A 23,791-nucleotide genomic window follows, 5' to 3' on the forward strand; every position below is an offset into this window, starting at 1 on the left:
CATAGACAAAGTGCAAGCTAATTCATCACCAGCAGGGTGCTGGGGTTTGGGGTTGGCTTTTTTATTTTGGCTTGGTTTGCTTTGTTTTGCTTTGTTTTTTTAAGATTCCAATAAAAGGTGATTGGGAAAACCAAACAACAAATGTTAAATTTCAGTGGAGAGAGACGTGTGAAACTCATCCTATGCCATTCCACAGTAACTCATCAGTGTACAGCCATGTCATGTGTTTGGCCATGTGTTTAGAAAGATGCTCTATTGGGGAAGCAGCCATACTTCAAGATAGTATTTTACCAAAGTTTTACCAAAACCATGCCAAGTTTATGGTTAGGGGGTATAGCATCCACCTGTACTAACAGTGGTGTTCATTGTGGTCCTTGAATTAATATAATTCCACATACCAAAGTATGAAGGGACATTTCTTCTGTATTTTAGGCTGTGTGCTTTTGATTTGGCTTCTTTTTAGGCTTTCCTGAATTCTCATGCAAATAAAGATATGAAACAATGGATATACCTGAGCTTACAGTAATGGGCTGAGTGATGGCAGTAAAGAACTTTTTTTTTTTTTTTTTTTTAAGCACAGGAAGATGGGAGGGTTGAAAGTAGCCAGAACCTCATAGGAGATTTAAGCAGCAGAACCTGGGACCAGATAGGAATATTAAAAAACCAGGACTCCTTTTTTATCCTTCTCCACTTACCCTTTTGCCTTCATTCAAACCAGATATTTAATCTTGTGTAAATATATTTTTACTACCCTCTAGTGAGAGTCATGTGTGGCAAGTGATCAGTCAATGAACAGCCAGTCATTTCCAGCTGATAGCCCTCTCAGCCATTGGGTGCCTACTGTTATTCACTGATGGCCCCTGAAAGTTTTTTACATTACTTAAATTATGATTTTCTCACTCCATATTTTGAGTTTCATGCTCTTACACAAATTAGCAGAACATTTTATTTCATTTTCTAGTACTTTGCATCATACACAGAATAAAGTATCAAAGTGGTGGGAAGATGCTACCATTCTCCGTGTGCCAGTGAGTTTTCCAAGGCTGTGCAAAACACAGATGCAGTGATGGGCAAGAAACTCACCTTTGAATAAAGTACCTTTAAATCTGTGCTTGAATACAGTTTCCATAAGCTGAGGCTATCACCATACTGGAGCTTGTCCAGAGTGATTTGAAGTTATTTGCAGACCTATCTTCTGTAATGGCCTTAAAACGCTGTTTTAGAGCCCAGATGAAGGTACTTTGGGATCCTTGAGTGTAAGTGCAGATGAGAGCCTGAGAAGAAACCATGAAATGCTCCTGCCTCAGAGTGGGCTCTTTCAGCAGCCCACGCAGTTGTGCTGTTCTGAGCACACCACTTTTGTTTCACGGATTGTCTTTAAGAGTACACAGCTGCGTTTTGTTGGCTGATGCCGAGTGAGTGCATGTATTTTTCTTGGTATTTGCCCTGAATTCTTTCAACACTGGAGGACTTGTTCATGATCACAGTGCACAAGCCCACACAGTGTTTTCTGGAATTGTATTTAAAGAATAACTGTTCTTTCTTGTTCTTACTCCAGAGATTAATGAAAGTATTAGGCAAATGGGTAGGACATAATCTTTAAGCATAATAGTTTGACCTAATTAGTTGAATTCAGTCTTTGCAACACAAATCATGTTCCCATACTCTGAGAGCACTCTTATTAAAAATGCTTTGCTTTTGGAATGAAAGTGAGAAGAGAGATGGGCATTCCTGGGAGAATCACGGAAGTTTTGAAAGTCTTGTTTTCCTGGCTGTAAAGCAGGAAAAATAAAACAGATTTTTCTTAACTGCTTTGAGAGAAAAAAGCTAGAAACTTTATTTTAGCTGTGATGATTGAAGAGAGACAAGATCTGTGGGGAGAAGGGACATTTATGTAAGAATTCATTATTCCATATTTTAATGAAATATATGAAGAATGGATGATCATTATATGCAAAAATATATAATGATTGCGTAAAAATTGTCATGGTGATTATTGGATTCTAGTGCGTACTTTCCTTCCCAGTGTACTCCTGGCATTTTAACATTTGCTAGACTTTCATCTCCTTCTACCTTTTGCAGTCTTGATGAATTCAATCCATTTTCTCTCTAAAAGTTACCTTTTATAACAAGTTTCATTGTTTTGTAGAAAATTAATCAGCTTTTCAAGACATACTTGAATAGGAAATGTGCCAAAATTACTCAAAATGTCTTTGTTGAAGTGAAGCCTTCACAATTTTATATTGACTTAAAAGCCAAAAAAAAAATTCAAAATAGTATGTGCCAAGAATTTGTCTGGCATTAAATAGGACATGGAATAAAGATTTCTGGTCCCCTGTTAGTAAACTTGCTTAAAAATTTTTAGCTATTGAGTCCAGATTTTCTTGCCAAATAGTTGACCTTGCTTGTTTTTTAGTCTAACCTATAAATGTGTTAGCATTTCTCATCTATTCTACAACCATAATTAGTTCTTTGTTTTAAAAAAAGCAGATATCAAGCTACACATTTTTCTGTTAAGCAGAAAAGTGTCTTCTTTCTTCTGCCTCAGTGGGATCTGCTGTACCATGTACTGATTCAATGATCTGACTGGGTACTCAGTATTCATTTTTTTGACTTAATAACAGAGAGCACAAAAATAACTGTTAAAAACCATCTGTACCTGAGCAGATTGTCATTTATGCAACAATTTGGAGTTTATTTGTATGTAATAATAAGCTCTTTAAGTGCTCTGTATGGATTTGTGGTGTTTCAAAAGAGATGGGAGTAGACTGTCAGCAGGTAGCCTAAGCTTTGAGTCTTGGCTTTTTGATGCCATTATCAAGTCTGAAAAGGGGAAAACTCTAGCTCATCCATTATTCCCCTGATTTTATCTCATCCTAGGACAGTGTAGCAGAACTAAGCAAAGGTTAGGTATTTTATAAACACCATGATGTTTTGAGATGGTTCTTTAATAATTTTTCACTATTAACAGGAGTGCAATGGGTAGAAAAACCAGTTCTCAATCTCTGAAAATTGGAATGACCGAGCTCAAAAATTGCAAGTAACCTCTTGCAAATGCTAATTGAAGTATCTCCTTTTTGCCCTCTAATATGTAGATAAAAAGGTGTATGTCCTTCTCAGCTTCCTGGCCTACTAGGTGCAGTAGCATCACTGGTAACTTCTTGCCATTAGACCAGCTCCAGGGCTGCCAAGTGCCCTGTTCCCAGCTGCACTGGCACCTCTCCATCCTGGAGCAGTAGCCCTGCTCCCCTGTGGCACTTGCTCAGGAGCCCCGTGATCCCAGGGTTACCTGTGTCTCTGCAAGCTGCTGTAGTCAGTTCAGTTCATTTCACATGGAATCTTACATCTGCTCTCACTGAGCACAGGAAGAGTTGTACCACTTTTCAGTGCAAAGTCAGAAAGTGAGCATAAGTAACAGATTGTGGGGATTAGAAGTTCTTACAGTGGCTGCTGGAAACCATGACCAAGAAATGAATGTTTGAAAGAAGATTCCTAAGTGGTGAATCGGTGTCTCCTTTATTCTGTCCAGCATAAATTGAGGAATTCTCCACCTTAAAGGACTAGGTTTATTCAGTAGATAATTTGAGGCTGATTTGCAAACCAAACTCTATCTGAGAGTGTGCATTTCCTGTGCCACAAGAAGGGGCATTCAAGAGACTTCAGGAAAAGGGAATTTCTAAATTGGCTTAGAATTTTTCAGACATACTTATAGTGGTCAGCTCAGTGATAGCTCCAGTTACTTTGAAAATTATTCCCTTCTCCCAGAAGAACTTCTCCTTTGATTAATTTGCACATTTTCTTACTAACAGCTGGTTCTTCAAGAAGGTAGCCATTGCTTCACTAGAGATGTTAGCTTCTGGTTCAGTACAACGACCTCATATTAGCTCACATAAACTATTCCCAAAAGCTCATGTTTGTCTTGTAAAAAAAGTAACCTGCATGTAAAACATGCTTTTCCATAGCTATTCCTCCTATTCATAAATAATAGACGATGCCTTATCTCCAGTGCAGTGCTGGCTCAGGCTGTAATTCACTTTTTGACCTTGCCCTCAGCTCCATACCCAACATACCCGAGTCACTGACTCGGTGTGAGGTTTTGGGGCCTGTCAGTAGTTTGTCCATGCTGCTTGCTTTAAACAGTACAGCAGCAGGGATTGGGGTGCAGGCCAGTATTGGGTACATGTGCCTGATCATTTCCATTTGGATTAGGGTCATGCTGTTGGAGCTGTGGTTCAGTTTGTACTTCAGAGTGTTCCTGGAGCCTGTGAATAGCAGACCTTTATGGTAAAACTAAAGGTGTTTCAGGACATTGCCTGATACACTCAGAGTAGTAGACTGTAGTAGGCTGTTCACTCCACAGGAACAGACTAATGTGGGTTAGAACAGAAGAAATCCCACAGCAGGTGTGCAGGTGGGAGCCAGGTCCTCCACACCAGCCCTTTCCCTGTACAGATGCCCTGTTGTTGTTGCTGCTTGGTGATGTAACTACAACCTTTAGCACACTGCCTGGGCTGTTAATCTGCTTGCAATCGCTTTGTTGCTTGAATGCTGTTGCTGTTATTTACAGTTTCCCTGTGTAACTGCCCTCAACTGAGATTAGCTGGCTTGTGCAGAGTAACTCCAGCTATTGGTGAAAGATAGCATCAGTTTACCTTTCTCCTTGCATGAAATAAATGTTTGGAATCTTCCCTCAAGGTTTTCCTGACTTCTTGAGACGTTAAATCACTTCTTTCCATGTTTGCTTATTTGTAATGTGCCTGCTTTAATCAGTGCAGTGGGACTTCCAGCACTGGGATATATTTCACATTCACATCAGGGGAGAGCAAAGCCCAGCAGGATAACATCTAATTTTTTTAAACATAAGACATTTGGTTTTGCTAAACAGATTGGATGTTCTGATTTGAAATTATGAGTGGTTAGACGGCATCCTATCTTTAATTAGGTTGCACAGACTGAGTCATTTTGCAAGCTAGACATTTTAATTTACAATCTACTGCACTGCAGCACTCTTCGGGGCCTTCTGCTATGTAATAAGGTATTCAACTTGCAGCACAGGCTTTAAAAATACCGGAGTACTCTCTATGACTTCACTTGTTTATTTTATGTTTTCAATTCTAGTTGCAAATCAAACATGCAGTTACAGAAGCTGAAATTCAGAAGCTGAAGACAAAGGTAAGAATCAATATATGGTTAATGCATAATGTTTTTTTCTTTATGCAAAATCAGATCTGAAGATGTATCTTTATGTGGGTGGAGAAGTCACCATCCTTATTAAAGGCTGATTAAGAAGCACAGTGGCTCAGCTAAATCTTGTCTTGGTGTATGTTCTTTATTCCAAGTTTCGAGTAAAAATCTTAAGTGCTGCTATTAAAAGAAAGTGCCAACTTTTGTAGCTTCAGTTAAACATATGTTTTAAGGGGTATCATAATTACTAAATGGCAGATTGCTAGTTTTAAATTTCTGATGCATTTTTTCAGGTTTTAAAATTATAGTTGGATTGAATGTTCAAGTTGAAGTTAGTAGATTTTTATTTACAAGTGATGTTAAAGTATCCCTGCGCTACTTTGCAATATTGACATTTTTTAAAAACCCAATTTGTTTAAAGGAATTTCTTAGAAATTATTTTTATATACAGAAGAAAAAGTATTGTTTCATATTGTTGCAGCTCTCTTTAAAAGATAGTCTAGGAAGGAAAATAGGATAAGTTTAAAAGAAAATATTATCTCACAATCAGCTGCTAGTTAATAAATTAAATTTGCTATAGCAATAAAAAAGAACTGGGTTCTTTTTTGTACTGGGGTAACCTTTATGGGAACCTAACTGATTATTCAGTAGTTCAGCAATACTAGGAATTATAATGACTTCCTTCTCTTTGAGTCTATTATAAAGGAAATAAAAATAAAAAAAGAGAAAATTGTACTTCAAGAAAACATTTTAGATTATTATTTCTTTTCAGCAGCATTTGCACTCACTATTATTTTGTATTTTGCATAGTGTTTATCAAATATGCATAAATTACTGTTAAAAAAAATCAGAGTGCAACTGTTTTCTGCAAGGACAATTTCTGTTGTCCTGTCTCAGTCCAGAAAGTCAAAAATCTTTTCTTTCTCTGCTTTCCAGTTCAAATCTAGCAATTGGAGCCACACAGTCGATCCCTTGGGATTGTGCCAAGGCCCATTGACTTGATGGCATCAATGTGTGGGTGTAAACATTCCTCTGTGCATATCCATTTGCAAAATTAGGGTTAATGTGCCTTTTAGTGTTGGACCTTTTTACCTCATCTTTTCAATAGAGCTGAAGAAAATGTGACTCATTTAGGTATATTACTAATAAAACTGCAAACAAGTTAATTTTTTTGGTGTGTATCATCCATAATGCTAGCAGAACTGCCTAGAGCAAATTAAGAACTCTTGATAAATAAACAGGGATGTTAAGGCATTTTTTGTTTACTAAATTATAGGAACTAAATCCCACAAGATGCTGTATAACCCTACCCTTATCCAGCACCAAACATTGAAACCTGCAGGTAGCTTCAGTTAGCAAATGAGAACACTAAAACAAAAAACAACAACAAAAAAAAAAATCTGGAAATCAAATTCCCCCCTCCCAAAATAAGAAATGTCATCATTTTCTGAAAGTGTGTAAATGCCTTATAGCACCTGAGTCACATGCACAAAGCAAAATGCATCCCATGTGCTGGCTGATTAACCCTGCAGTTTGTCTGGGTACTCCACTATTGACATTTTAAATGTCAGCCAGTCAGAAGGTTAGTATAACCCAGAGAAACACAGAGGCTGCACTGGAACACTGAGCAAAAACTCTGCTTGGTTTTATGAGGAAGAATAATACATGTATCAGCCTGTTTTCTTTGTCCTGGAACACTCTTCCCACTGTCAGCATATTACTATTGTAGTTACTGATTTACTGATTCTCTCTATTTGTGTTGTTTGAATTAATCCTGAACTCTTAGGCTGCACTTTGCAGCTTTTCATGGACTGCATCTCCACTCCTTTGTTCAGCTGCAGGCTGCTGAGAAAGAGAAGGTGAGGTGGGAATTGGAGAAGACCCAACTCCAGCAGAACATTGAGGAGAATAAGGAAAGGATGATGAAATTAGAGAGTTATTGGATTGAGGCACAGACCCTGTGTCACACAGTGAATGAGCACCTCAAGGAGACGCAAAGCCAGTATCAGGCTCTGGAGAAGAAATATAACAAGGCAAAGAAATTAATCAAGGATTTTCAGCAAAAGTAAGCAGCTACACCAGGCTCAGCAAATGACTTAGTGGCCAGTTAGAAAACATGTATGTGATATATTTTGAAATATGAAACCCACTGTTAAACACCTGTAAGGTAAACACTGTTTTCCACTTTTTTATTCATGAAAAGCATGGACACTTTCTATTATGGAAAAATGCTAGTATTCAAGCTGTTGTCATACTGTACCTAAATAAAGACTTAGTCTGTAATATTCCAGATTAGTATGTTTCAGAATTAGGAAATAGCTCAATGTAATTGCAAACAACTAAGAGTAATTACAGTAAAGCACTTAATTACCAAAGTTTGCAGCAACTTATATGTGTATTGTATCAGCTGGATTCATTTCTGCTGTGTACTAATGTAACATCAAAAGGAATATTGTTTTGTTGCATTTTACATTTAATTTTTCTTCTTCTTGTAGATGCCAAGAATGTTTGAGCTGAGTTGAGCTAACTGATGATTTCCTGGCCCCCTCTGTTTCATGTGGTCCCCTCTCCCTGGTGGCTAGCAAGAATAATAACATCTTACATTTCTATAACAGCTTCCATTCCCCAGATTTTTTTTTTTTGCAGCAGCTTTTTTCATTTTCTGCTGAAATAAACTTATTTAAAGAGGAAAACTCAAAGACATGCAGCAATGTCACGTGATAATTGGGATTGCAGAAATTAATATCCTGTCCCATTAAAAAGGGGGTTAGAGTATCAAAATATCATTACCTATTTTGGAATTTCATGACTGTTCCAAAACTAGTTTGTATCCTGTGTGTTTTCTGTCACAAATTTCTTTGATATTCAAAATAAAAAGAGATAGGGCAAATCACAAGAATGTGTTTGGATGGCTTTCCATTGACATTCTGCTTTACATTAGTAAAAGATCTAGTCAGTTGTTTTTAAATACTTCGGACTCCTTAACTGACGTGACATATTTCCTTTAGAAAATTCAATTTGTACCTGCAAACTTACAGGTTGTCCATTCTGTGAAAGGAGCACAGTCATACTCTAGTAAAACAGAGACTTTGCTCTATGTCCTACAACATAGAAAAGCATAAACTGAGCTATGTTGGTTTTGTTGTAAAGACAGATTAGGAAAAGAAACCAGTTTAGCTATTTTGATTATTAGTAAGAGCTGAGATTTTTTTTCCAGATAAGTTGCTCTTGCCATTTTTATATTATTGCCTAGCATATTCCCTTAGCCTAATTGCTTAGGGTTTTGTCCTGATTGCAGTTTCATAGTTCTTACTAAGTGACTAATAAATTATTTGGCAGGGACAGATTTTTCTGATGAGTAGCAAACATTTTTTTTTCACTCTGATTGCTTTGATGACAGCAAATACATCTTCTTTTTTTCCCCTAAGAGAACTTGACTTCATCAAACGCCAGGAAGCTGAACGCAAGAAAATAGAAGATTTGGAGAAAGCACACCTTGTAGAGGTTCAAGGCTTACAAGCTCGTGTGAGTAGCATTTCCTCTTTATATTTGAAGAATGAGACAATTCTGTGTGATATTCTGGAAGAACAACATCTCTAATGGGGAGGGTGTACTGGGGTGAATATTTTTGGTAATACTGTGTTGAATTTCTTTCAGATACAAGACTTGGAAGCAGAAGTTTTCAGGCTAATGAAGCAAAATGGAAGCCAGGTTAACAATAACAACAACATTTTTGAAAGGCAGACATCTTTTGGAGAAGTTTCTAGAGGAGATCCAGTGGAAAATCTAGATACTAAGCAAGTGACCTGCCTGGATGGCTTAAGTCAAGGTTTGTTTGAGCCAAACCATAACTCCTATGAACCATAGAATTATAGAATTATTTGGGTTGGAAGTACCTTAAAGATAATTTAGTTCCAATTCCTCTGCCATGGGTAGGGATACCTTTCACTAGACCAGGTTGCTCAAAGCTGCCTCCAACCCGGCCTTGAACACTTCCATGGATGGGGCAGCCACAGCTTCTCTGGGCAACCTGTTCCAGTGTGTCACCACCCTCACAGTAAAGAATTCCTTCCACATATCCAACCTAAATGTCCCTTCTCTCAGTGTGAACCATTGCTCCTTGTCCTGTCACTACAGTTCCTGACAAGGAGTCCCTCTCTGGCTTCCCTGTGTGCCCCTTCAGATGCTGGAAGGTTGCTATGAGGTCTCTGCACAACCTTCTCTTTTCCAGGCTGAACATCCCCAACTTCCTCAGCCTGTCTTCATGGGGAGGTGCTCCAGTCCCCTTATCAACATCATGATCTTCCTCTGGACTTGATCCAGCAGTTCCATGTCCTTCTTAGGCTGGGAGTCCCAGAGCTGGATGCAGCACTCCAGCTGGGGTTTCATGAGAGCAGAGGGGCAGAATCACCTTCTTTAAGGTCGCACTCTGCTTTTGATGGAGCCCAGGATTCCTAGAAACTGTAACATTATTTATTTCTCTGTTGAAAAAAAAGAAATACATTATGAAATACATTAATTTCTAGCCACCACAGAGGTGTTTTATTAATATTGATATTTTAGCAGTCATGTCAAGTGTGGACACCGGCAATATTGCCTTACAAACAAATCAATATGAATTATATTTTTAACAAGGTATGTGTATAAAAAAGAGCCAGTCCCGCTGGAATGGTATTCAGTGATATGCAGACCTTGTGCAGTTGGTTTCCACAAATCTTCACAGACCTGTTTTTTCTGTCAAGTGTTAATTTTAATGAAATCTCTGAAGTTCAGAAAAGTACCCAGGATGACAAGAAAGGCTGTATTTCTGCCATAGAGACTCAGTTAGTGTTATAAAACATTTAATACTTAGCAGTGCTGTTAACACAAATCCTTCTAGTAGTTTGTTTCAGGAGAAGAAATTATGTTTTCTTCACTTGACTCAGAAAAATACTTACGTGTACTGTTGCAACAATGTCAACACACATCTATGGCTCAAGAGCTAAAATCTGAGAATTTCTACATGTAAAAAAAAAAAGAAAAATGTTAAAATTCATTCTAAAAAGATGGAAGTTCTTAGTAGAGTATTAAAAATCTGCATGTCAGTGCTTCAAAATTATGGGTTTTAATCAATGCATTTGCATGAAATTTTTCCAAGAGCTGCCTTTTTTAATTCCAAAAATGTCCTCCTGGAGAAATGTTACCAGCGTTAATTATTTCTGAGTGTTAGACTAGATGATCTCTGAATTTAAATGCCCAAGTTTAACCACATGAATACAAGCACAAATTATTTGGTAGGAAAAATTGGTAATGGGCAATGATTTTTTGAAAGCAGAAGCTGCATAGTTAGACCTTAGAGTCCAGGCTGCATTTGTGGTTTTAATAAGGGGGAGAAAACTTCATTTTTATAAATAAGTATATCTTTAAAAATGCTGCAGCACTCTTTGACTTCCATATACCCTTTCCAGTAAATTCTGTGTCAGTTTCTGAGGTCTGCATCAGACTCTAACATAGCGGTACTTGCTCTGCAAAGAGCCTGTGTCTCTGTATCACTCTTGTTCAAACCTTTTAAGAAAAGAACTTGCCATCAACCCATGGGTGTTTGCAGAGGAGCTGTGAGGGGCAGGGGAGTTGTCCATGATGGACAGCTGGAGGTGAGTAGAGTCCCTGTGGTGCTGTGGGTTGTGCACACTGCCTTTGTGACATTCACACAGGTGCTCCAGTCTCTTTTCTGGCTCATGTTTGGCAAGCATAACACATGCTTCTTGATCAAGCCTCTGCATTAGGTTCCTGGGGTAGGACTGCACGTGGACAGCCACATCCCAGAATTTTGTCCAGAGGTTTGCAGGTCTGTTTTCCATCAAAAAATTAGGGTATGTAAAGATACAATGTTTTAATTAAAATTGTATCAAGTATGTTTTTGTTTCAGTGTGACCCGAGGTGTTTTATTACATTCTTGCATGGTTGGGGACTTGGGAAGGAGCAGAGGATGCAGCCTGGTGGTTGCAAACATTTGAGTGTTACAGTTCCTGACGCCGCACAGTGCTCTGGCCGTGCTCAGCATCCTGCCAAGACTCCTCAGGCTGTAACATAACCTCACACTGAGCTTCAGGGGCTGCCAGTAACATCAGTGGAAGTTAAAAAGAGAAAATCAAAACTACCATGGCCCACATAATTCTTCCTTTGCTCTGCCAGGGAATACTAGACTATGGATTGCATTTCTTTTACAAATACATGGTTTATTCTGAGAGCCCAGCAGTGCATTGTAGCCTCCTGATTCAGTGATGATGAGCTGTGTCTGCAGTAGACAATCAGGCTGTTTACTGGCAGGAGTCAGTGGTTTGAAATCTAAACAGTTCAGTGCTGAGGCCAACTTTGGCAGTCTCAGACTTTGACATCTCTGTGCAAGTTCCTGTTCAAGCACTTTGTGTCTCTAGTTTCTGGGTGTCTTTGGATACCCAGGGATGTGTCAGTTCACAGAAGGAGATTTTAAACTCTGTCGCCTGTCTAATGGAAAAACAGTGGGAGTACAGGCGAGCTCTTCCCTGCTTCACAGTGGTACTGAAATAGTTCAGATGGAAGAACATTGGAGTCAAGTGGTTGAACGTCTGATGAAAGAAAGTCTCATTACATTGACTCTGGGAGTGAAATAAGAGCTGTTATGACTTTTATGTGAGAGATGTTCCAGACACCCCAGTGGGTTGGGAGATTACCGCAGCATCATGTGAGGTTGTGGGTTTGTGCTGGGAGCTGTGAGGGCCAGCCACTCTCTGCAGAAGAGGGAGCTGGGACTGGGGGTGGCAGCACGTGTGGCTGGGGCACAGACCATCTGACAGCAGCCCAGTTCCACTGCAACAAAGCAGGGCAAGATGGGGTGCAGGAAGTAGGAAACTCCAGGCCCGGATGGTCTTCTGCTTTAAGAAGGCCCATATGAGCACTTCTGTAAATACCATTTTCAGTCCTGTGTTTATAGTTTGCATCATTTCAGCAGTGAAACAAAGGGATGTACAGAAGTCTGTACAAAGAACAAATACAAGCAGTTCAAGCTATAATAACCATGTGTAGTTTTCCTGTGGATACTTAGGGCAGAAGCATCATTGCAAGTCAGACAATGCTAATTATTCTGGAGTATCATGTGAAATAAAATTTAACTCTTAACACATTGAAGAAAAGCAAAAATATCTGTAAAATCAGATTTTAATTAATTAGTGTATTCTGAATGCAGTATATAGAAAAGTAAATTTATCTAATGGATTATGGTTTGGTTTTTACTGTGAGGGTTGAAAAAAAATTGTTAAACCATAAGAATCTATTATTTTTCTAGTATAAAATACAAAAGCACCTTTTAAAATATTTTTAGTCTTAGTCACTGCAGCTTTGTAAAATGTTAAATTTGCTGCAATACTCAGATTTCATTTGAGTAGATGGTTGACAGCTAAGACAAGTACAGCTATGTTAGTTTTAGGTGTAGAGGCAAGTCATATATGAAGTGTTCAGTATACTTTGCTCACGAGACATTCGTGAATCAGGTGTCTTTGAAGCCAGGCAAGTAAGAGGGTTTCATTGTTCTGTTCTTTTCTATTAAATACTTTTCCAGTTTTCATTTATCACACAATGATGTTTATGCCCTGGTGGAGGAAAACTCTCTGCAGGCCAAGCACATGTAACTCCCTCTGAGGGAGTCTCAGTGGATCTACTTTCGAGGCTGGTACAGTTGGCTTTGTGTGGTCATCTGTGTAACAGTGGGAATACTTCATTGAATTCTTAAATATCTGCAGTTGGTTCTTTGTATGCCCTTGCTGAATCTGTACAGATAAACTTGTTTATGCAAATAACTTTTTCTGGGGGTACTATAGGAGTTACGAAAGTACAGGTACAAGTAAAATGTGTATTTTCTAACCTAAATTATTCTATGATTCTATGCAAAGTGCATGTGCTTGCAATTGTTTGTACAATTCCTTTTCTTAGGAAAAGTAATGAAAGATACTTCTGTTAAACAGTTTCAAATCACATTTCCATACAGATTTCAATGAAGCAGTTCCAGAAACAGAGAGACTGGACTCCAAGGCACTGAAGACTCGAGCTCAGCTCTCAGTGAAGAATAAGCGTCAGAGGCCTTCCAGAACGCGGCTGTACGACAGCATCAGCTCCACTGATGGCGAGGACAGCCTGGAGCGAAAGGTGAGAAGGGCTCTACCTTCTCTTTCCAGCTTCCTGGGGAGTGCTAGGTTGCCCCTGTAGGTCAGTTCATCCTCTGTCTTTATCTTTTCATTGTAGCACAGGCAGTATTTATTTCTCTGTGGCCAGTCTGCTGTGAATGTACTTGAGTGATGTGCAAGTCCAGTCTCCTTTTGAGTCAGCACACCTGGTTTTTTGGTTCTGTTGTGTTTTAACTGGAATCCTGGTCTTTTTGATTTACATGTGCTTTATAATGCAGAGCGGGTCTTTTCATTTATGCAGGAGGTGAAAGGAGCTTGAATTGTGCATTTCTCTATTTATTAATTTGTTACCACAATTGATTCAATATTTGCTCATTGTTTTGTCCTATTCTGACTTCATCTGAAAGCAGATGCCAATAAAGAACACTGTGTTGTACCAATAAACAGCATCAAAGGGTAATGCCTTGAACTGCTACAGCATTTCGTACAAATAGAAAGCTAAATAATGAATAAAAGAATTGCATGTTCAAAGTAAATCTTGCTCTGTTTGCTTACTAAGTGGTATAACCTGCTTTATAATCTCTTATACCAACAGCCATCACACAGTTACAGTAGTCCCATGCACATTTCAAAATCACCACTGCCCTTATGCATGAGAGCATCCTCACCAGCATCAGATTCTGGTGCTTCCTCCCTCTCCCCCGTGGCTAGCAGTGCAGCAATCTCACTTGACAACCTAACTGAAAACCAAGAAGAAGAACAGCACCACAAAGGAGGTGTCCTTTCCCCATATGCTCGGGGAGACACTCCACTTTCCTCTCCTTCAAAATCTGGGCACAGCTCTGAAGCATCTCCTTTGCATCACCCAGCTGGCAGGAATATTTTACAGGATAAAGGTATTACTGTTTCTTTTACAATAAATTGATGCATTATTTTGCTCACTTAACAGCTATCTACTTTATTGCCTTTTGTTGTGCAGTAGTACCTTAGCAACTAGAAGATCATCTTGTAATTTCTTTTGCCTTCCTGGAAGCCAAAAACTTTTAAAATAATCTTGTATGACGGTATAAGAGAAGGATAAAGTTTAAAATGGAATAGGGAACTGCTTACTTTCTTTTTTTCAGGCTTTCTTGGAACTCACTGAAAAAAACGGGGAATTTGCCCTTAAGAAAACGTTGTATTGTGGTTTTTTAAAAAAAAAAACAATGTTATTTGATCTTGGGTCACCTCCATATTAGAAACATGCTTAACACAGTGTACTTACTCAAATAATGTGGTTTTGGCACTGCTAGATGATTTTTTTGGAGGGTGCGGAAAGGAGTGTAAAGCAAGAACAGCAGATTGTAGTTTTTAATTGCTGAGAGGAAGCAAAGTCGAGGTTTAATGAGAGGTTAGTGGAGATTTTTCATTTACAGAAAAAAATAAAGTAATTTCTTGGAGAGATTGGCCTCATTGTTACTAATTTGATTCAGACTCTTGACTCTGTTTTATCCTCTTAGGTGGATAAAACAGGGTGCAGTCATATGTAGTTCAGGTGTATGTCTCAGATGCCAGTTTATTATAAGAATTAACAATATGTTGCTGAACACTGAGCTGTTCTTTTCAGGTGCATTTCAAATTCAGAATTAACATTTGACATCACTTCAGCATTCTTAGCAATGCACCTTGCATTCTGAAACTGTCACATAAGTTAAAACACATAATAAAAAAATTGTTCATAAGTGAGGTCTGCAGGACTAGGTCTAGAAAGGTTTATAACAGACTTTGGCTTGCTTGAATTAACTGAAAAAAACAATTTATTGAAGAGATATGTTTGTATGTCTGACTTGCTACTGATTTAAACCCTATTTCTTCTTCATCTTTGTACCGGGCTTTCACACAGGTTCATAAAAGACAGCATTATGAAACTTTACTGAATTTAGGAGAGGTTAATATATTGCAAGAATTTTTACATGAGTTCTGAAATTGCTAGCTGTAACTAGGTTAAATTGTTAAGGATTCCAAGTTAAATTCAATATTTGAGTTTTGCAAGTAAAAATAAGGGTGTGAACATAAGATTGTGACTTCAGAAACTCATCTTGAATGTGTGATTGGTTTGTCAGGGAAGGCCTAAATCCTGCACTTCCAAGTGATGTATGAAAAATTCTTTGATAAAAAATTTGGTGGAAACTAACCTTGTAGTGGAAGGAATAGGGCATTGCATTCCACCCACTGTGTCACACTTTCCATTTTAGGTTTGACAAACAATCTCTGTCTAAATATTGCTGTCATGCTTTCCTCATTGTGACTGTTAAGTAAACAACCAATGCTTTTGGGTGTGTCTAGGTTCTGAGTAATACATTAGAATTAACCAGAGCAATATAATTTCAAGTAGAAAAAAAATCATATTTAGTAAGTCCTACTAAAAAAAGAAACAAGTTATTTGGCAACAAGTGTTGCAGCAATGCTATTTTAAATGATTGTTAATTTGGCTGTTAAACTTGTACAGCTCAGAAAATAAAAAAAGACATTGCATTTGTTTTATGTGTTCAGGAGGGATTTTTTAGAAATGGAAAGAGAGCACCTCTGTGGACACACACAGCCATAAGTTAGTCTCTCAATAGCAGAAGTGAGCATTAGCAAGCTCACATTTGTGTTTTCTTCTTTTTCTTACAAGATCCTGCAGTGTTGTGGGAAGGGCTGAAGTGGCATGAGGTTAGTTGCATTGCAAAATGATGAGCTTAGAACCACAGCTTTTTCATGTATATGTGATGACTTTCTTTAGTTTTGCCTGGTTTGTGCAGCAGCAGCAGCAGCATCCTTTGATACAGCTGCCAGGTGACAGCAGTGGGCAGTGCTCACTGATGTGAGGCTGCTGCAAGTGCTGTGTGCCCCTGGGCAGGGGACTGAGGTCTAGGGCCTTCCACATCCATCAGCCACACATTACTGCAGCTCTCAGCTGGAGGTGGTGGATTAAACAACTTCTGTGTGATTTGTTCTGAGAAACCAGCTTTCCCTTACCTTCTCTGAAGAACTCTGAGCCAGGGAAGATGCACCCGAGCAGGGTGGCCAAAGTCTCACCCTGCCCAGGCAGGGCACCTGTGCCTCTGGTGCTTGGTCTCTGCCATGTGCAAGCACTGAGTAATTCCTGCATGCCAGACCCTGTAGGTTCAGATCCACACTGCCACTGAAGCTGGTTTTGGGACCTATCCGTGCTCCACTATGTCCCATAGCCAGCACATATATTTTCCTCAGCAAATCATCATTATTAAAAGGGCCCTGGCTGGCCCCAGCTGTGTGGGAGGGGGATCATAGGGATATAAGAGCTGGAACAGAAATTTGCCATTCCAAGTAGCTGCTGTGTATTCCAGCTAAGCTCTCCAGGCTTTTTTTTTTTTCCTACTACACCAGCAAAGCGTCCATCTACTAAATGTTTTAATTATTTGCCCAATACAAAACCACTGTACTTTATAAATTCTCAATTTTCAGTAAGAAATTCTTCAAAAAAACCCACTACCCCTTTCCCTGAAAGCCATTTGTCCCACTTTCCTGTTAATAGCTAGTGTGAAAATAAATGTTGCAAGTTTTAATTCTTGTGACGATTTTGGCAGTGGTTAAATGAGAAGTGTGCATTAAAGGTGAAAGAGAAACTATTAGAGGAAACAGGAAAGAAGTGTGCACAGTGTAGGGTTGATGCAGAGTGTGCATTGCCTAAAGTTCTCCTCTGCCTCCTTGGGGAATGGATTTCTTCTTCAGAGACTTCATCTTGCCTTTGTCATTCTTTGTATTCCTTTCTTTTGTTTTCTTTTTTGGAATGAGGTTGCTTGTTAGTTGTTCTTGAAATTTATTTTTTTTAACATAAAGACTTGCGTTGGTGGCAATAGTATGGCTTTTAGTGTGGGTATTGCAAAAGGCTTATTTTCCTACTTTTCAGAGGATTTAACCAATTAATTGCACATTAAATTGTTTGCTCAAATGAAAACTTGGGCAGATACTATCTACAAAGCAACACACAAAGTTCTGTACACATAGTTGACTGTCCTGTGATAGTGCTGTGGTGCTTGGGGTTAATTTTGAGGGTTTAATTTAAGTCAGCAACACTAGGAGAAATCCACAAACCCAGCAGTGCTTCCAGTTAGAAGCTGTGTATGTCTGAGGTCACACTGAAAAAGCCACCAAACCACAAGTGACATGAATGACTGACCTTCATTCGCTTCCTCTAGGGTATTTGGGAACACTCTTTATGTTTAAGTGCCACAGTGTCTGAATTTTTAAACACACAGTAGTGTGTATTCTTTTAGTTTCTGTATAGATTTCACAGGATGTTTGCCAGACTCAGGTTCATTGTTTTGGCTTTATAGATACTGCAGCCTGTTTCCTCTTTAGGATTTAATAGCATTGGCAGAAGAGATCAAAAATTGATAAATGCCTAAAGGCAGATTTATTAACTAAGCTACATTTAGGTTTTGGGGAGGGTTGTTGTTTGTTTTTTAATTGAGAATGGTTAGATTTTAGGTTACATATTAGTTTAACAAATATGTTCTGGCTAAGCTGATTAACTATTTCCTAGCATGCCCATCATAAAAGGTACCCTGGGTTCCAAAGTTGAAAAAGAATTTTAGGAGTAATTTTGGAAGTAAAGCATACATACCAAATGAATTCTGTAAAAAACAAACATAAGCAAACTACTGCTGAGTTTAAAAAAGGCGTTTACTGGAATGTTTGCCTATTAATACTTTATCTTATTCAATTTATTACATAGTCATTAAAACTAAATCAATGTTAACTTTTGGTTTTCTTCAATTAAATTTTTTGTGTATTTTTGAATTCCGAAATTATTTATTTTTATTCCTGTTCACACCATCTTCCTAAAAATGAGAATTCCCCTAATGAAATTGTGTACTCACACACATGTACATGTATAGGTATCTAATTATGAAAAGATACACAAAGTGTTCTGGATGGAAAGTACCAATTAAAATTAATAATGTACATTCTTCCATGTAAAAATGTATCCTAGATGGTGCCACAAGTGCTCAGGCAGCAAGAACAACTGGCCCTACTATAGGGCATACAGAAAAACTAAAGAGAAAACTTGCAGATCTTGGGTAAGCATTTTTTTAATTTAAAATATATTCTCTTCTTCATTAAAAGGATTGGAAGTAAAATTTCTAAGATGTTTCCTGATGTTTTCTAATATTCTTATAGGGCTCCCTTGAGAAGGAGTTCAAGCAAGGGCAAGAAGCGGAAGGAGAAAGAAGCTATGAGGGTGGCCTGTGGCACTAGGTATGGGTGAGACTGGGGATGCAAGAAATTGTGTGCCAGAAACATTGGGAAAACATAATCATCCTAGCAGATGGAATATTAACAGTCCCACTGACTTCATGAATAAGTGTTAAGCTTTGAGATAACCTGAGCTTACAAACCTAGATTTCTTGGCTCACAAAAGACTGACATATAATCTAAAGATACTTGGAGGTTTATAATGTCATAAAATCATAAAATTTCTCAAGCTGGCAGTGACTTGCAAGAATCATCAAATCCAACTGCTGCTGTTGCATCCACTAATAGGATTTGAAGAAATTGATTTTCAGAGCAACCCTACAAGATGCACCCAGTCAGTTAATAATGTCCATGAACCAATTCCAAACCAAACCTTGACACAATTCCACTTTTTTTTTTTTTTTCCAAAAGTGAGGTTGAGCAGCAGCTGTTCACTGCAGCTTTGCAGCACCCACACTAGGAATGCTTTCAGAAGGTTGGTTTTATTTTTTCTGAAGATAAACATCTTAAGTTGAAAAATAGGAAAAATGCTGACTGCATGTCACATCAACAACTTTCAGGCAAGGAATTGAGAGATCTGATGATACAACATCACCAGCATCGGAATTCTGAATAAATAAATGAATATTCACAATGACAGGAGGCAATCTCTGCAAAAGCTAATGTAGATTTTTACTGAAGGCCTCTCCTTACATACCTATGAGTCTGACAAGATCACAGCATGATACCTGGTTCCAAGTATTAAAGGCAAAATAAAGTCAGGAGGGCTAATCAAACTTAGTATGTTCCAAAAGTTTAGAAAGAACATAGCAACTCAAAAATTCTGCACATAAAACAATGCAAAAAGCGACATGATAAAAGGGCTGTTGGGAGAAAGCAGAGTTTGAATGCTAGTAAAAAAAACATTGTGATGGAAAATCAGTATGTAGCCATTTGTGCATTTCTACTGACACTCTGGTATGTGGAGAGCCAGTGACAAGTACATTGTGCAGCTCCATCAGAAAAGCAAAAGAAACCTTCCTTACTCCCTCAGGCACACTGTGCTGAAGTGCAGTGTTCTGTCTCAGCATACATTTGTACATTTGTATTCTGCAAATATCTGGCAGGATCTTCAGTGATCTCAGGCAGCAGCCATCACCTCTCTGCTGGTGTCAGAAAAGCTGTCCCAGTGCGTCTGCTCACAGCTGACATGGAATCAGTGATACTGCTGGCTTTCCCTAGTGACAGGGAGAGCTTTCTTAAAGCCAAACCTCTGCACTTTATGTGGCTGTGAGGCAGCTATTGCCCTTAGCAGGGTGTTAGACATTATGCAGCATTTAGATACCAAGCCATAGGGTGGGGGAAATGAATGTGTACTTGTTTCTAAGACCTTGAATGACCCTTACGCCAACACAGGATGTTGCCGATGTTTGTGAGATCTCACAGGTGTCTTCCTTAGAGAGAGCAGATCTCCGGGTAGAGATCAGTTGCTTGTTAGTCCATGTGATAAATCAGTTATTTGTGTTGTTTTTTAATATTTCTTTAATACAGTTCATATCCCAATTACATTTGCTAAAAGCAGAGTTTAATGCTGCTTTCAAAGTTGAAATTTGTGAGCATTTGTCATTCTTACTCAACCTCTGTTAACTGGAGTGTAACTGTTTCAGCATAACTTTTTAAACAGGCATTGCCCCTTCTTTTGTTACTGACTCCAAAGGATTTCCCTCACAAGAAATGTGAGGATGTTCTCTCTACAAGTCCAAAGCTGTATAAGCTCTTTGAAAGAAGGATAATGAAAAGACAGCATCCTGTTATAATTATGTCCATTACAGCAACTCATTGATGTAGAATTAATCATGTTGTCACATGAGGGTTGCATGCATTATTTTGCCATTCCCAGGAAGTAGCACTCAGGATGTGTAAAAGAATCCCAAATTATTTCCTGAAACTACCACTAATGCTACAGATAAGAAAAAATGCCCCATTTGAGTAAGGAGCATATATTTTCTTGCATGAAGTTAAGTGATTTGAGCAACATTTTTGTTTACTTTATATGTTGAAGCAAGATAAGGCGATGAGAGGGAAGTAAAGGACTGGGTCAGATGCATCCGCCTTTCTTTTAGTTGCTAAATGGAGTATTTGGTTGCTAAATGCTAAACAGATTGTCCTTCTGCTTCCATAGGTGGGGCTCCTTTGACAGCCTCACTTTCATCCATACAGAAAAGAGATTTCACAAAATATGTGGTCTATTATGCTAATAATGATTTAGAAGCTGTCCAGAAGGTAGATGTTGAGGTAGATGTACCTACACCCCATTTACACATGGCTGCTAAGAACAGTGGGATTTTAATGCTCTGAATAATATATATGTTGATGTAAATAATATGGTTCTCTGATACATGCATAAATTCTTGGAGGCAGACACTTTGCATAATTCTTTTTAATTTACGTACTGTACTAATGCTATATTATATATGTATTCCTTATATATAAGGAAATAAAATTTAGGCATAACATTATAGGCATAATTATAATATTATGGCATAATAATATAGGCATAATTATATAATAATAATAGACACCTTTGACTTGATTACTGCAATCTTTGCTATTACAAAAAGAGAATCTGATAAAGTCCCATAGATGTTTCTTTCATTTTTCTCCATTAATATTCTTATTATTTAATTAATTTAAAAGCAAGATAATAAGTACTTCATGTGTATTTAGCTGTTGTAACAAAGGAACTTCTCCATAGATGGCTACAGGTGCATCTGACTCATTCTGCCTGTGCTCAAAATCCAAGCCAGATCTTCTCTGAGAACCAGGGCCCACTTGGGTCAGTGCTGAGTCTAATGGTTTAATCATGCTGGGGTACTACTGGGGCTCAGAAATGCACAAACACAACATGTGGCTTCTTGACAGGAGCTGGTTCTCATCCGATCAGTGGGAGTATAGGCATTTTCAGCTGGCATCTGTCTCCATTTGCTGGGTGTATGTTGTCTTAAGAAAGCTTGAGTTAGAAAAAGAATCAAAAGAACATGCTTTTTTTCTTTTGCTGAAGGAGATATTTCAGGCATGCCCCTACCAGCTGCATGCCACTCAGTTCTTTAGTCACAGCTACAGGGAATGTCACTCTTTACAATTAACTGCCTCTGTGGCATTTTGTTTCCCCTTCTTTTATAATCTAATGCGTATTCCTGCTCCTTTCTCTTAAACAGGACTGTCAGAGAGATGCTGCAGAAACCAGCAAACACTAAATCTTTAGCAGAGCGATCCTCCTCTCTCCCACACTGTGTACCATTCACATGGTATGGAGAGAGCGGCAAGGGATCCAATTCTTCCAGCAACCTGCCGTCGCCTACCAGCTCAACTGAACCTTCCTCTGAAAATTTAAGCCCAGCTAAAAAAGGGTCAAAGGTAGAAAATAAAAACTACCTTATTCCCACTGTGTTGAGTGGCATAATTGGCTTTGTGATTCTGGAAAAAAGAACAGGCCAATATGTGACTACTACAATAAACAGTGCATGGTGTTCATTGTACGGTAACAGCCCATCCAAGCAGAACATCTCTGTCATTGTACATTCCCTGTTCTACCTTTTTTACTCTGTCTTAATGTACATTACTCCAGTAAACTAACTGTGGTGTGCTGTACCATAACAAAAGCAAGTGGTGCCAGTGGAAATTAGCATTTGGATCCACTGAACAAATGCTAGATTTGTGTATTCAGTTATAGATCTTTTCTTCATTCTTCAGGACTGGTAGTGGGAATACCCATGTGCAAATGAGGTGTTTGCAAGCGAAGAAATGCTGTATGCTGTCATCTGCCTTTTTTCCCTCAGTAATGAAATCTGTTTGTCATGCATGCTGGATGTTGGATTTAATTCTCTGTATGAAGATGCTTGAACTGTAAATATGAAATATTGCAATTTAATACATCTGTGTGATTCCTTTCTATGTGCATGAATGTTTCAGCATGACAATTCCTTAAATAACCCTTATTTATAGTATTATACTTAGCTTTCTCATGTTTGTTTTCACTTCTGGAAAATATTTCTTTGCCTGTAACTTCTTGTGACTTACAGCAGTTGATTTTTTATATTTGCCTGGTAAAAAGAAGCAGATACGGTTCTCAACTTCATATAGGAATATGAATCAGAAATCTCATTTCTCTGTCTTCTATCACCAAATGCATGTTCATAATAGCAGTTTCCACAGGCATTTCATACTTTTTTGATGCCAAAAGCTGGTGATGCATTACTTCTGCTGTGCTCTTGGCTGTGCAAGGTCATATCTGTTCTTGTGTTACCTGGCAAGGAGAGCAACACAAGGCTTACAGCAGCCCAAATCAGATTGACAGAGAAGACCATCATTGAAGTCTCTGAACAGAAATTATTTGCTTACCTCTTTTAGGGAAAAAAAAATTTAGACCCATAAATCCTATTTATGTATTTAAGCAAACATTGTTTAAAAATACTTTTCAAATAGGGGAAAAAGCACACCCTTTTAGACAGTATTAGGCTGAGTTTATGGGTACTATCCTAATTATTACCAGGCCTTGGCTATTTTGTGGTTTTGCTGTAGAAAATTAAATTTGAAAATTAAAATCATTGTAAACCTGAAGGTTGCAGAAAATAGAGGTGAAAGAAAAATCAGAGTACTTAAAAAAGAAAAATATTTTTTCACACAACAGGAGGTAGAGCTGTTGAACTCCTGGCCTAAGAACGCTGTGTGGGCTAAGGAAGCAGCTAAGGAAGCTGCTCAGATTTTCTTCTCCTCTATAAAGAGCTGGGAAAAACAGAACAGGAATTCTAAACATAGGTGAGAGAAAAATGATCACAAAAATATTCTTATGTTCTCTGTAAAGTTTACAGGCTCTTAAATTAAGAGTTTCTGTACTGCTATTCAGGCTTTCAAAGCACAGCATGATACCAATATTTAGTTGGATTTCCAGCAAAACTAAGAGGACCAACACTTGATATTTTTGGAAGTCTTCCTATTTTCAGGAAAGACAGGTCAAGTATTTGAGGGGGGCAGATAGAAGGATAACTTTTTTGTGTTGTTTCTCTTGTTTCAGTTTCTAAAGTGAAGGTCAAAGATGAATTGGATTTAATACTCATTTAGATGTTAGAGTAGACAGTAGAGGTCTCTGTATTGTCAAGTGTGTATTCAAGTTAAATGGATTATCATGGTGTCCCTAATCTTTTATATGTTTTGGTTTTCTCATTGTT

At 38.3% G+C, this 23,791-nt stretch overlaps 1 protein-coding gene across 7 annotated transcripts in view; it reads left to right on the plus strand.

Annotated features, from left to right (window-relative positions):
* PPP1R9A (protein phosphatase 1 regulatory subunit 9A) overlaps positions 1-23,791 on the plus strand; it is a 131,514-nt gene that overhangs the window by 97,119 nt on the left and 10,604 nt on the right. For 5 of the 7 annotated variants that reach the window (XM_071429022.1, XM_071429024.1, XM_071429025.1 and 2 more), the window contains 9 exons: positions 5,119-5,172; positions 7,020-7,249; positions 8,613-8,709; positions 8,842-9,013; positions 13,187-13,344; positions 13,918-14,218; positions 18,322-18,409; positions 18,510-18,587; positions 21,782-21,980. In XM_071429022.1, coding sequence (XP_071285123.1) covers positions 5,119-5,172; positions 7,020-7,249; positions 8,613-8,709; positions 8,842-9,013; positions 13,187-13,344; positions 13,918-14,218; positions 18,322-18,409; positions 18,510-18,587; positions 21,782-21,980 — 1,377 coding nt within the window. The remainder of the gene's footprint in view (positions 1-5,118; positions 5,173-7,019; positions 7,250-8,612; positions 8,710-8,841; positions 9,014-13,186; positions 13,345-13,917; positions 14,219-18,321; positions 18,410-18,509; positions 18,588-21,781; positions 21,981-23,791) is intronic. The other 2 variants (XM_071429028.1, XM_071429026.1) reach the window with 1 other exon arrangement.

Source organism: Agelaius tricolor, unplaced genomic scaffold (assembly GCF_023055355.1).
Source record: "Agelaius tricolor isolate 1412-34295 unplaced genomic scaffold, bAgeTri1.0.p SCAF_6, whole genome shotgun sequence".
Taxonomy (NCBI): Eukaryota; Metazoa; Chordata; class Aves; order Passeriformes; family Icteridae; genus Agelaius; species Agelaius tricolor.